Here is a 15,533-nt window from a genome sequence, read left to right on the forward strand (position 1 = left end):
AGAATTTAAAGAATTTTAAAGGTTAATTATTTTGGTTTCTTAATGGAAAATTAACAGAAATGTCAGCTAGTAGATTTGAAAAATTATCTGAAAATGAGTAGGTTTAATTCATTTGAAGTTATAGTATCATGGCTTATGGATTTTATACTATTTTGTGCTCGAAAAGAATTTAGACACTAATCTTTCAGTTTATAAATGATGAAATTCAATCTTAGATATATACTTGTTCAAGTTTACAGAATTTATTTTTGTAGCATATCAAGAATAACTGGCTATCTACTGATTCCAGGGTTGTTTCCAGTATATCAACCATATTTTTTTCCTCTTATTATTTATTTTATTTACTGAAATAAGATTGGAAATTATAATGAACAAGAAGTAATAGAAAAGAGAAAGATGTGATTTACAGTTAAAATTTAACTCTGAGTTATTTAAATATTCTACTGAAAATTAAAAGATGAGAAATGGACAATAAAAATGACTGACATTGTATAATATTTTCCACAAAGAAGTTAATTAGTATAAATTTATTGTAGTAATGGAGAAACAAAAAGAGCCCCAAAAGCACCTTAAGTATTTATTTACCAAATGGAGTTTTCAAAGATAGCATCAGGTTAGAATATCAAGAATATCAACTTGTTTGCAAAATTTTACAACATGATAATGATGAGTAGTATCATTTCATAAAACAGAAATAATAGAGGGTAAAACCACTCTAAAGAAATAGAAGGTGATTCTGATGTTTTAACTCTAGATAATGAAGTGGTGATGCCAGTCAAGAAAATAGGGATATTGGAAGGAGAAATAGATTTTTTGGGGGGGGGAGGAAAAGGTCTGGTTTTGTATAATGCTGTGTTATTTTTGGGACATGTAGGTGGAATTGTTTAGTAACAAGTAGAAATGTAGGCTGGGGATGCATAGATCTATAATATAATGTGTTCTATATCATATATATAGTATATACATGCATGTGTATATATATTTTAACATTTAAATATATTTTACATATAAATATGTTTATTATATATACATATATGCATATATATAAAACATATATTCTCTTCTCCCAAATTTCTGCCCTCTTCTTGGAGGACTTCAACATATATGATATTCCCTCTAATTCTCTGCCCTCCCAATTCCTTCCAATGACCCACTTTTCTACCTCATCCTGGCTACACACATAAATGATTCTTGAGCTTGTCATGACTTAACAAATGTTTATGAACTCTGTAATTTCCTGATCAAATTGTAATTTGTAGACATTCCACTTCTCTGCCTAGCAACCCTCAGATTTATTCTTTACCTTTACTATAACCTGGAATTCCTTGACTCAGTTCTTTCCCAGGTTGACAGCCCTGCATTGATTACACTTTCCCCTCTTGTGCCTTTAGTCAGTTATTTAGAACTCTATACTATTCTCTTCTCTTGAATCCCCTGCCTGCTTTTCCAGTCTCTAATCTTGCCCTGTCAAACTTTAGCCCTTGATTACTCCCACCATCTACTGCCTTAGCTCCTACTCACTTGCTGTTGAGGAAAGCTAGAGAAAATCAAGCTAACTGCAGTATCTATGTTAAATTCAATTAGGCTATCACTGATGTTTGTCTTTCTTTCTCAAAGAAGAACAAGAAAACAGGATGGTGATGCTCAGACAAGAAAATGGATTAGATTTGAGTGAGGGGGTGCTGTGCTAAGTCACTGGCCTCACTTTCTTTTCCAAGAGCCATCAGGGTCCAATGAACAGATAAGAATCAGGAACACTGGAAATGACTCTGGATGTGAGACAATCAGGGTTAAGGACTTGTCACACAGCTACTGAGGTTATATTTGAACTCAGGTTCTCCTGACTCCAAGGCCAGTGCTCTATTTACTGTACCTCCTAGTACCTCATTACTGTCACTATAGCAAAGACTCCCTAATTGAAATACTCATTCCCCAAAGTGGCTTTTCCAAAACTTTTTATCCCTCCTCAAATGTGTTTTATACTTCTGCCTTCCTCCACTCTCTCAGCTGAGAACCTTGTTTTTAGATTTTATATTTTATATTCCGGAGAAAAAATAGAGGCCATACACTGAGAGGTCCTTTTCCTCCCTTCTCCTTATCTCAACCATTCATATGCCTTCTGCTCCCATCTCTTTTTTAAATTCTGACACACATGAAGAAGTGGTCTTTCTCCTTACCAAGGCAGACCTCCCTTCATGCACAAGTGATCCATTTCTATCCTGTGTGCTCCAACACACTGCCCAATCTATCATCTCCATTCTCTCTTCCTTTTTCAGTCTCCCCTTAAAGACAGTAGCTACTTCTCTACTGCCTTTGTCTTCTCCTTATTTAGAAAAAGCTTCACTTAATTCACCCATTTTTACTAACTACTATTCCATATCCTGATTTTAATGTCCAAATTCCTTGAGAAATCTATCTCTATCCATCCTGTTCCTTCCTCAAGTTTTTACAATTTGACTTCTGCTCTTATTCAACTAAAAGTGTTTTTTCCAGTGTTAGCAATGATCTCTTAATTGCACAATTTGACCATCAATCACCCTTTTTTCTGATATTTTCTTCTCTCCAGGTTTTTGTTACAGAGCTCTTCCCCTACTTGTCCGTTTATGCTTGCTAACAATAAATGTTCTGTAGAGCTGTCTTGGGCCCCCCTTATCTTTTCCCTCTATTTTTTTTTTACTTGGCAAGCTCATCAACACTCTTGGATTCAATTAACATCTCTTTGAAGATGATTCTTTTATCTATTCAGCACACCTTAATCTCTCTGGTGACCTCTAGTCTTATATCTCCAACTTCTTATTTGAGCTTTCCTATAAGTATCTTAAATTCAACATGTCCAAATTTGAACCCATTAGCCTCACCCCCCCAAGCCCTACTTTGCTTTTTACTTTTGAAGGTACCATATTTTCCCAGTCACCCAAGCTCACAACCTAGGTGTGTCATTCTTTTCTCCTCTATTCAATTTATTGTCAAGTCCTTTTTATGTTATTCTTGTAACATTTTTAGTTTGTGCATGTTGGGGCAGACTCTGATCATCTCATCCTGGACTGTTGCAATAACTTAGTGGTTGATCTCTGCCTCAGGTCTTTCCCTACCCCAGTCATTAACTACTTAGTGCTCAAATTATCTTCTGAAAATGTAGGACTGGTCAAATCATTATCAAGTAAATTCCAGTTTTTCCCTCTTACCTCCATGTTGTGTCATATGTATTCCAGGCTAAGAGCTATGAAGGGTTAACACAGAAATAGTTATGTGCTTTAAAGAGCAAGATGTACTTCAGAGCTTAGATAAGGGAGTAGCTGCATGTCTGAGCTAACAAGATGTATTCCCAGGCTCAGATAGCGCATTCTGAGATAATTACCTTCTGCACTTTGTTTATCAAATCACTGTTTGGTTCTCAAAATAATCACCTAAGACATACACAAGGATATGCATGTGAAAAAAATGCTTGCTAAAACGCTTATGTAATTGGTTACGTAAATGTAGAGTATAAAAGTATGTATCCTGTGATCAATAAACGAACCAGCTTATGCATCATATTGATGTCGGCCTAAGTTCCCTCCCCCGGACTCAACACCTCCAAGCTGCCACAATTGAAATTAAGGTAAACTGAGGCATCAAAGTTACAAACATTCAATTTAATGGTAAGGCTAGCAGTTACCAATAAAAAGAGTTTTTAGCTCCTCTGTAAACCCAAAGATATCAAATTGTTGCTGCCTTTTTGAGTTTGATTATTGCCTGTGATCAATCATGATTCAGACCCATGAATCCAAGTGTGGAAGAAATAGAGATTTATTAAAAGAAGCTTCAACACAAAAGAAAGTGATAGGTCAAAAGAGAGAGAGATAAAAGAACAATCAAGCAGAGTTGACTGGACCAGAGAGTTAGAGATGACTGGCCCCTAGCAGAAGTCCAACCTAGATTTTTATGGTCTTGTCCCTTATCCAGAGGGAAAAAGGTGAATTCCCATCCCTCATTGACCTGGAATTAGGTAGAGAGTAGAAGACTAAGGAAATCAGGAGACAATGAAACAGTAGTAGTCTATTTACATCTCATGAGAGGGCAACCTCCATGCATTTAACAAGATTTAATAGCCTTTGAAGATTACAGATTTTTGTTTCTGCTACATTCATAATTCTCTACATCTTTTCCCTGAATCAAAATGAGGGCAGACAGATCATTTTTACAGACAAAAGGAGTATTCAAAAAGTATATGGTAACATCATAAGTGAGGAAAGCAATGTGATTGAAATATCACAGGTATGGTGTACATTATAATTGACTGAAAATTGGGAATGTGGACTATCTACAATTCTTTCATTTAGGAAATTCTGATTGTGTGCCTACAAGAATAGCTAATGGTATACAGATAACATTGTACGAGGGTAGTTAGTGGTATAGAGGTAACAGGTTTTCTTTTAATTAAAGTGATGTATAGGAAAGCTGAACTTTTAAACTTAAGTCAGAGAGGAAAACTGAACTTCTGAACTCATGAATTTCTAAACTTAACCCAGAGACAAAGAAACTTTGGCAACTGTACAAAATGTCAGCAGTGATACAGAATAGAATTGATTTGATTTTCTCAAGGGTCAAATAAAAATCCTCCATTTGACTTAAAAAGTACTTCATATTCTGACTCCTTCCTACCTTTTCAATCTTCATATGCCTTATAGTGACCTCCTTCCTTCTTGTTCCTTGAACAAGTTCCTTGAACTTTATCTCCTGACTGCCACCCCCCCCCCCGCCTCCACATATTTGGAGTGCTCTCTTCAAGTTCCAAATAAAATCCTACATTCTACTGGAAACTTTCTTGATCCCCTTAATGGTAATGACTTTATTTTATTGATTATCTCCAATTTATAGTCTACAAAGTTATTTTTATGTTATTTTCTTCATAAGACTCTGAGCACATTTAGAGCAGGAATTGTCTTTTATGCCTTTCTTTGTATTCCTAGTATTTAATATATATTGGCTCTTATGCAGACTGTAGTCCCATGTCATAGTTGTTCCTCTTAAATTAATTACATTGACTTTATACAAAAGCTTTTATTCTACATATTTTAAATATTCTATTTTTTCCTTTTGTGATCTCTGTTCCATATTTATAAATTTCTCTCTAATATCTATCTACTTTTGCATCATGAATTTGTATATATATATATGCATGTTTATGTGTATACATGTTTCCCTTGTTATTTTTAAAAGATTTGATTTTAAAATATTTAATGTTAAATATTTAATAATCTTGATAATTTAATAATATTTAATAATTTTTAGTTTTATAATAGTGTAGGACATATGAGAATGGTATTCTAAAGTTATTTCCCACCTAATTATCTTCCAGTTTCCCTAGAGGTTTATTTCAGACACGGGGAATTATTCCCTGGGTAGGTAGAATTTTTTAAAATTTATACTCAGCTATGGTGTTCAGTTGTTTCTATATCATTGTTAAGTTCAATTTCGGTGATCTACTTTTTAATATTTTTTATAAGTACCTAATAGTTTTTTTCAGCTATTTTCTTGAGAACCAGTAATGTTACCTCTCTTCATTCTTAATTTTTTCATTATTTCCCTAGGAATTCTTACCTTTTGTTTCTCTGCATACCTTTTTTGTTACATAAATTTATTATTATATTATTCTACAGAGTAAAATTTTGGTAGTATGATTAGTATAACATTTTAAAGATATAAATTGATTGACGCTTCAAAATCATGAAAAACGAATTATCTTTGGTTACCTTTTATTTATATGCAAAACATTCAGTATTCCTTCGTTGGATATTCATCTTTGAATGTCATCATTAAATTTATTTGTCAGATGTATATTATGTTGAGCTCAAAAGAAACTCAAGATACAAAAATTTAGATAATCCTTTCCAAATGTTCACATGACCTATCTGTGCCTGACTTTTAGTAGAGCATTTTGAGTTTATATTGATCTGATTGGGCACAATTGTATACACTGTAACTTAACTCTAACATAGTGATGTTATTTTAGTTCTCTTTGAGAACAAAAGACAACCAATCAACCTTGTTCAGATCACTGTGTTAGATATTGGGGAGATATGAGATTAAATAGGACAATGTCTCTTCTCTGTATGTTATTTTCCTTTTTCAGCAACAAACAAAAAAGCTACTTGTTCTATTTATAGGGAGAGCCTTAATATTTTGAATAAAAAAGTGCTTTTGCTGACTGAAAGACCTTGAGGCACTGTATCTTCATTCATAAACCTGGGTTTGAATCCTGCCAAATACATATATGTGTCAAAAGTCATCTGATCCTTCACACCCTCCATTTCTTTATAAAATGGGAATATTTTTAGTATGTTACAAGATTGTAAAGACAATAATTTATAAACTATAATACAATATTTCATTTAATGTTATTGATCTATTTTGGTGTTACTAGATATTCTTAAAATAAGTTTTTTCTTTAGAACTGGCATGATTTGGATGCAAGAATTACAGATGCGGCAAATGAATCAAAGGATAATGTTAGATATTTGTATACACTAGAAAAAGTATGTCAACCCCTCTACAACTATGACCTAGTAAGTATACATTTAAAAAATGTGATGCATACTTTAAATATTATAATAAATACTTATTTACATTTTTTATTTGAAAATATGTGTTAGGGTAAAGTTATGATACCAAACTAACACCATTTTAATATATGTAGTAATACTGTATATATCTTTGTGAAAATATAATGTTTATCATAATATTATATTTTTTAAATACCTTACCTTCATGGTCATATTATGGCCTTTTAAAAGTATTTTTATATAAAGTGTTTTATTTGACTTTCACAACTCAATTGTGAATGTATATTATTTCCTCTTTGAGCTAAATCTATTTTTTAATTTAATATTTTTTTTTATTTAAGGCAATGGAATTAAGTGACTTGCCTAAGGTCACACAGCTAGAAAATTATTAAGTGTCTGAGACTGTATTTGAACTCAGGTCCTCCTGACTCTAGGGCTGGTGCTCTATCCACTGTATTACCTATCTGCCCCTGAGCTAAATCTATTGAGAGTATGATTCACTCAAAGTTCATACCCTCCTTTCTTTCCTTCTATTATAACATCCTTTGTCTTCTTCATACAATGTTACTTACCCTCTTCTGCCTTCCCAGTATAATCCTTTTTTCATGTCTTAGTTGTTTTATACCTGTCTTATTGTAACCACATGATCTTTCCCAGTATACTCCTTACACTTTCCTAATAGAAATACAATTCTCAAGTTGTATTATCACATCATAATCAGTTTATACCTACACCTTCTGCCTAGGTATGTTCATTTCAATTTTCCTAATAGAAACACAACTCTCAAGCATTAAAATTTTCTTCCTTTAGGGATGTGAACAGTTTAGCCTCATTGACTTTTTTCCTTTCTTTTTACTTTTTATGTGCCTCTGGAGACTTGTATTTGAAGGTCAGATTTTTTGTTCAGTTCTGGTTATTTGTCAGGTAAATTAAAAAATCCCTATTTTTGTTGAATGTTCATGTTTTCCCCTGAAAGAATATGATGAATTTTTTAGTTGATTTGATTCTTGGTTTTATTCCAAATTCTTTTATTCTCTGGAATATAATATTCCAGGCCCTGTGATCTTTTAATCTTTAAACTACTACGCCTGTGTAATCCTGATTGTGGCTCCTTGGTATTTGAATTGTTTTTTTATGGCTGCTTAAAGTATTTTCTCCTTTTGCTTATAATTCTGCAATTTCAAAATTTGACTTTTATATTCCTTGGAGTTTTTATGGTGGGATCTCTTTTTGGAGGTGATTGGTGTATTTTTCTAGGATGTTAGGGCAGTTTTCCTTGATAATTTCCTGAAAGATATTATCCAGGCTGTTTTTTATCATGACTTTCAGGTAAACCAATAATTCTTCGATTATCTTTCGAGATCTATTTTCTATCTTTTGGTTTTCTTTGATGGATTCTTGATGTCTCAAATAGTCATAATTTTCACTTACCAAATATAATAATTAAGAATTTATTTTCTTCAATAAGTTTTGGTATCTCCTTTTCCAGTTGATCAATTCTACTTTTGAAGGAATTTTCTTTTTTTCCATTTGATCAGTTCTACTTTTAAAGGTATTGTTTTTTCAGTGAATTTTTGTTTTTCCCTTTTCCTGTTTTTCATAATGTGACTGTTTTCTTCACTCAATTCTTCTTCCCCTCTCCTTTGGTTTTTAAAATCCTTTTTGATCTCTTTTTGAATTCAAGAATGATTTGTAATTCCTTTTGAGTCTTCATATCTAAGTATTTTATCACATTTTCTTCTTTTGAGATGGTATTTTGATCTTCCCTGTCAACATAGTGGTTTTTTTCTGGTTGGGACTCTTGGTTTTTTTCGGCTTATTTTTTAAGTTGAGCTCTACTTCTGAGCCACAGGGGTACAGTCCCAAACTTTTTGTGCTGTAGTCAGATTTCCACACTGGGGTCTCATGTCCTTGCATTAGTGTAGCCTGACTCAGTCCCACCTGTCACACCAGCATTCCAGGGCTTGCAGCATGCCTTCCATGCTAGAATGGGGTCCTCACTTCTGGCTTGCTGCTCTGTGGCTAAGAGCCTCTGCAGGCTTCCTACTTCCCCCACCTTTTCTGGCCTGCACTCCTCTTTTTATCTATGTGAGACAGACATTTCATGAAGTTGCTCCTTGTTATTTTGAGCTTTAAAGTTGATTTATTCTATGTCTTTGTGGGTTCTCTTGCTTTAAGATCTATTTAGAGGCTTCATTTAAAGCAGTTTAGAGTGAAACCAGGAAAAGCCCTTGGAGCTTCTTAGCTTTTCTCTGTCATCTTTTCTCCACCCAGGAATTCCTCCCATTATTTTCTGTGTATAAATACATACATATCTATATCTATCTCTGTATGTATATATGTACATATTTATGTATATGTAAATACATACATATAATATGTATATACTCCAGAATTTCTGGTAGACTCGAAGGAACTATCATTAACTCCCTAATGACATCTTTTTGGTTTTCTTCTGCTTTTTCCTCTTCTCTTCCCTCTCTCCTCTCTTTTCTTTTGATCTTTTCATTGAGGCTAGTTACAGATGAAATTTTTTAGGACCAGGACTGGCTGACTATCAGTAGTAACTAGTTGGACTATTTTAGGAGAGATTCAAGCTGGAAATCCTTGGTTACAATATAAGAGTAATTAGTTTTACCTTGTCTTCTTTCTGCTTCTATTGGTACAGCTAAGTAGGTGGTACTTTAAGAATCCTGAAACTGGAGTCAGGGAAATGAGTTCAAATACCATCTCATATACTTTCTAACTTAAATCTTAAGTCATTTAGCTTCTATTAGCTTGCATTTCTTCCTCTGTAAAATGGATTCAATAATAGCACCACATCTACTTCACAGGATTGTTGTGAGAATCAAATGACATATTTACATACATATGTGTATATTTATCTGTTATCTCTTAAAATGCTATATAAATGTTAGTGATGTAGTGGCTTCCCTAATTTTTCCTCTTACTTCTACCCTCCTAATTCCACCCTGCTTTTCACTCCAGAATTTATAAGACTTCGTCAATTCTGAAGTGAACCAGGAAAGGAATAAGTAGTAGGTCAGAAACATTGATGGTAGCAGTGGACAGTGAAACTTAGGAACACATTTCTGAAGACTGGAGAGGAAATGGGGAAGGGTCCTTGGGAATTTATACTCAGAAATCCCCAACTCCCCACAATCCTTCCTTCTTAGTTTTGTCCTCCTAATTGTTGTCTCTATGGCTTAAATAGTAGCTACAGGTTGCAGGAACCAGAAGCATGGAACTGAAGTATTCTTATTTTACCTTGCCAGGGAGATTTATGTTCCTGATGTTTAGACGTAGAAACATTATTTCCAATAGCAGCCAAATTAGGTAGTGCTTTTTAGGTAGTCCATTGTGTGTGTGTATATATATATATATATATATATATATATATATATATATATATATATATATAGGCATATTGTGGCTTCTCTACTCTTTTGGATACCGGCCTGAGAAATTGTTCACATGTTTAACATTAGTTCTATAACAAAATGTATTTCAAGTTCCAAATGACTCAAAGATTTTTTTTTAACACAATCTTGTTTTTAAATTGGGGGCTGCCTGTATCCTTTATTAAATTTAACGAACACTTAATTACTCATGAATATTGCTTTCTCTACAAGTTGATTTTATCCTTGTGAGTAAAGATCATGGATTATTATCCCTAGGGTCTTAAAGCATAATAGGTTGGAGGTACATAAGAGGAATCCTTTAGACTTTAGACCTTTAGTCTTTAGACTAAAAGGAGCTTCAGTAGAATTTTGCTTCCTATCTCTGAAAATAATATTAACTCTTTAGGTATAGAAGCATGTTATGTTGAAAAAATACATGTTTTCTACAAATTATATTTTCTATTTAGCCATTTTAAGTTCATTTATGTGGTGATTAGGAAGAAATTAACCTAAACTGTAACTGTAATTGATCCCTTGTAAAATTTGTTTTCTGGACCAAATTTGGTGCAAAATATTCAGCACTGGGACAAAAGGAAAAACAATTTTTTCAGCACTGAAAGAGTTAATTGTTGGGATACCCCCTCTCCCCATCCAAGAGTCTTACAATCCAACTCATACCTGAATAAGAATACTTTCTATGACATCCCCAATAAGTTGAATCTAGCCTCTGTTTAAAGACCCCAGGAAGGATGAACCCTCTAACCAAATCATGTTGCCTTTAGAAGTCTTCCAGGAGTCATAAAACATGTGGTTTAATTCTTTAAACAAGAAAACAAAGTAAAATTAAAGAAAGTGTTCTTTGTGAATGCTAGTCATTTAAGCCCCTTGGGCCTTAGTTTTCTCATTTGAAAAATCAACGAGTAGGGCTATATGATCTCTAAAGACTTTTTATAAATCTTTTCTATTTCTAACCTTCGGTGATTCAGTTTTATCTTAAATGTAAATGTTATGCTGTTTTAGATATTTTAAGGTTCATATCTCCCCCCACCTTAAGAATTTAAGCTAGTAGAAGTCCAGAATTGTTTATTCTTAATTGTCTATACCTGAATGTTGAAGAGCAATGGGGTCAAATAATTTGGAATAGAAATAGTGCTACTGCTTCATAGTGCAGACCATATTGACTTAGTTTTAAAATATAATGTTACCTATATTCTTTTATTTTTGTTTATTAATATGTTTCAAAGATATTTAATCCTATTTGTGTTATACTCTGGAGAGTTGTTTGGTTCAATGTGGCCATGTGTGTTTACTCTGTTAAAAAACATGATAATAAAAAAATCATATGTAATTTGTTTATTTACTTAAATAATAAAAAGTCAAACTTCCATAGTAATAGTATTCAGAGAATGATTTTAAGAACCAGAAAATATAAAGAGAGTCAGGGGAAAGTACTTTGAGAGTCTTGGTTCAAATTCTCTTAGTCATATACTATTTGTGTGACCTTGATTAAATTAATTTCCCAGTTTCCTATATAAATTATGAGAGTTGGATTAGATAAATTCTAAAATCTATTCTAGCCCTTTGTCTGTATGTGTGTGTGTGTGTGTGTGTGTGTGTGTGTGTGTATGTGTGTGTGCACATAAGCAAAATTAGTCCTCTTTTTTTGGTTAAGAAAACATATTATGGACTTATGTAATGTCACTAGAATGTTATTAACAAATAGTGTGACTTCCAGTTAATGTACAAAATTGAATTTTATTTCTGTAGTAATTCCATGTACTTGTTCATCTTTTTATTTGTCTAGATAAATTTAAAAAAAGCTTTTTTTCTGACACTCCAGCAATAAATCTAAGAATTTATTTGCATAATGTGAAAATTCAGCATATATGTAGCAGCTATTCTGTGACTAAAATGCTAGGAATATGTAATTTACTTTAAAATTTAAATTTTAGGTTTCCATGGCTCATGGAATACAAAATCTGATTAATGCTATCAGAATGATTCATAGTGTTTCAAGGTATTATAATACCTCAGAAAGAATGACCTCACTCTTTATAAAGGTAAGTTTATGAAGAAGAATAATATCATACATATGTAACTTATTGAAGGAAATGAATAGTTGTCATCTATTGGCATGGTCAGTTTCCTCAAAACCATAAATCTTAATGTGTCAGTGAAATAGGATATATATTCCAGTATGATAGTTTGCTTCTCATTTAGTACCTACATTATAGTTGTGCATTTTAAATTTAATTCATTAAACAATTTAAAAATATATATGTATATGTACATATATATTTTCTTCCTGGGCCAAAGCATCATTAATGATTGATTGGAAAACAATTAGCAAATTATTCTTGATATGTCTCAATATATGAAGAGTTACTTCTCATCCAGATATTTGGGTGCACACACAGTAGACAAACACAGCTTGTATATGAAGATTCTGCAAAAGGAGATGGGAACAAGTGGTTAATTAGGAGAAACAAAAGTGAGCAGTACTCAAACATCTGGAGCTCAGGAAGGGGACCTTCCAGGAGAACAGGATTATCAAGTGTCAAAAGAGTGAAGAGAGGTCAAGAAGGAGAAATAAAATGATTTAGTAATTAAGAGATCAGTGGTAACTGAAGAGAACAGTAAAACAGGTGAATATGAGATCTGAAGTAATATTGCAAAGGGTTTAGAATGGACCCAGGACTGTGCCATAGGGAGATTATTTTTGTAGTTGTGTGGAGGATGGATTAGAGAAGAAAAGACTAGAGATATGGAGACTAGCTAAAAAACTGTACAGGCAAGAGATAGGAAAAATCTGAACTAGGTTTGTGATCATGTTAGTGAAGAGATGAATGTGTAGAGGTAGAAATAATAAATAGTAAGTCTTAGTCTATTTCTAGCATGGAAACTAGGAGAATTGCCTCTTTCGTTAAGAGCTCAAGACTCCTATCTCTTATACAAAGGTCTGGGTTTATACAAAACACCTTGGAATATTCACCTTCTTAATGGTACTGATTAGTAGGGATTGGTATCTTCAAATGGGCATCCATGAAATCCATTTTCTGAATCAAAATCTAGGATCTAGACTGTTACTTTGTTCGTTTCAGTCTTTTAGACATGGATACAGAGTGGATAAGATTTTTCACTAAATGAAGGTCACTTTCTGTATCATCTAGTGGTACTCAAATAGTGCTGGTTTATTACTATCTTTTGGGTGTATCTGTATATTTATGTATGTATGTATTTTTCTTGTTTTATGTTTATTGACTATTGGCTACTTTATTCTGGTTTTCTATTTCTTTGATGATGAGTGCATAATCAGGCAGTGCACTGCTCAAGTAAATCTTCACTTAACAGTGAAAATTTTGTATACTGTGATGAATTCCCCTGGTGTAGTTTGGTACATGATCTTTAATTTCTTCCAGCTTCTCACTAGTCTACAATGCTTTTCAAAATAGCTCATAACCAATTGCATATCATTACACATTTCTTTTTCCAAAGCACAGCTTTCTTCAAGTTGATAGTGGTTGCTAAATGAGAGCTTCCAATGTATTGTAGCTTGTAGTCTTTTGGAGGAAACCTTTCCCACATTAGATCTTATTAATTGGGACTTTACAAACTTTAAATGTTATATTGCATTGTAGAAATTACTTTTACTAAGAAATAGGATAAAATATATCCCAAATTTACAGTGATAATATTGTTGATATAGATTAGAATTTGCTTATTTGGAAAACTCCAAAGGATAAGATATGCTATATATTGGGTCAGAACTATGCTTCATCTAATTCAGTATTCTATCTATAATAAAGGAAATTTTCTGCAAGAATATGATTATTTTTAGTGTCAATCATGGTGGTTCATTGTGATTTTGTCATTCATTCATTTGTACCTGTATGTTTGTATATGTATGTATGTATGTATATATTAGAATCAATGGCATCTCTGTACTTATTACTTCCTGAATGATATACTATTTATTTTTATTTTGACACTTAATTCAGGTTTCAGGGGTGTCTCATTAATTCTAGTATTCTGAAATTTGATAACCCATGCCAGTCTTCATTCTATCTGTGATGTTTATGATTTTTATAAACATTTTAATCTGTAACTATCTTTTGTTTTTAGGTTACAAATCAAATGGTGACAGCATGTAAAGCATATATTACAGATGGAGGGGTAAATCATGTCTGGAAACAAGAAACACCAGTTGTATTAAAAAAAATTCAGGTTAGTATGAATCTATTTCATAAATGAAATTTTATGACCCATCTCTTTACTGTGTTTTATCCTCTATGAATGGAGTGCCTATTAACTCTGAAGCAAACGCTAAATTGAATGATGTGAAAATTAAGTTATTTGTGTTTTGTAAGCATACTGTTTAAAATAATTTACTTTTAAATGATTTCAGAGTAATCCCCATCTTGGCTTTTATTGCTTCTATTATTTTTTGAATGTAAAAATTTTTTAGAAGTCACAGAGGTAAAAATGATAGCAGTTTATAAAGAGAATATAACCATTAGGATCTTAGTTATGGATATGGAGAAAAGATTGTGGCAGTGCTGTATAACTAATAATGCTTGTCCTTCATTTTTGAAGAAGACCACAACATCAGGGAGGTGATGCTATAACAAGAACATGAATTGAATTTTGAGTGAGAGACTGCTATGCTAAGTCACCAGCCTCACTTTCTTCTCAAGAGTCATCTGGATCCAGTGGCTAGATATGAATCACGATGACTGGAGGTGACCCTGGGTGCAAGGTAGTCAGGGTTAAGTGACTCGCCAAATGTCTATGGGCAGCTAGGTGGCACAGTGGATAGAGCACCAGTCCTGGAGTCAGGAGGATCTGAGTTCAAATCTGACCTCAGGCACTTAATAGTTACCTAGCTGGTTGACCTTGGTAAAGTCACTTAACCCCCTTGCCAAAAAAAAAAAAAGAGTCAAAGGTCTATGACTGGCTAGGAACTCCAGACCTCTTGACTATAAGGCCAATGCTCTATCCACTGCACCACCTAGCTGCCCCACTGCTATAAAATTAGAATGGTACTGTCAGTGCTGCAATGCTCAAAGATTAGGGAGAGCTTCCATCTAATTCCAGATCTCTAGACTGATACCACAGAAATTCAGTTCAAACGTGAAAATCTTAGGTGAAACTTCTAGATTGGCAGATATTTTCTTGTTTCATAGTGAAGTCATTAATTAGTTTGATGACTTAGAGTTGGGATATTCTCTATCCCTCTACTAACTTGGACTCATGAGATAAACTTCCTTTTATATTCAAATTCCAATTTTCCAACTTTTGAAGTTTGTTATCTTTATATTAAACACAAAAATTTCTAGTTATGTCCTTGGATATCTGATTATAAAGATGTTGATAACAAATAAAGGAAAATACATTTGATGTCTTGGGAAACTAATCAGGTAATAAGGAAGAATAGGTGTTAAAAAAAAGGCTCTCAGGTCAATTGGTAGCTTCCTGAAACTGATAGAAACTGAAGTGTCCTAATTGAGCATTATTAGCACACTGATATTTGAATGATAATAGGATAGGTTATCTAAAGCATCAGGATAAACAAAGCATTAAGGTTCTT

The 15,533-nt window shown here is 33.0% G+C and overlaps 1 protein-coding gene across 1 annotated transcript in view; it reads left to right on the forward strand.

Moving 5' to 3' along the window:
- The window catches only part of LOC141489202 (dynein axonemal heavy chain 8-like), a 395,310-nt gene that overhangs the window by 33,494 nt on the left and 346,283 nt on the right, over nt 1-15,533 (forward strand). Inside the window, 3 exon segments of the mRNA XM_074189981.1 lie at nt 6,435-6,548; nt 11,899-12,006; nt 14,069-14,170. Coding sequence (XP_074046082.1) covers nt 6,435-6,548; nt 11,899-12,006; nt 14,069-14,170 — 324 coding nt within the window.

This window comes from Macrotis lagotis, chromosome 5, assembly GCF_037893015.1.
Source record: "Macrotis lagotis isolate mMagLag1 chromosome 5, bilby.v1.9.chrom.fasta, whole genome shotgun sequence".
Classification (NCBI taxonomy): domain Eukaryota; kingdom Metazoa; phylum Chordata; class Mammalia; order Peramelemorphia; family Peramelidae; genus Macrotis; species Macrotis lagotis.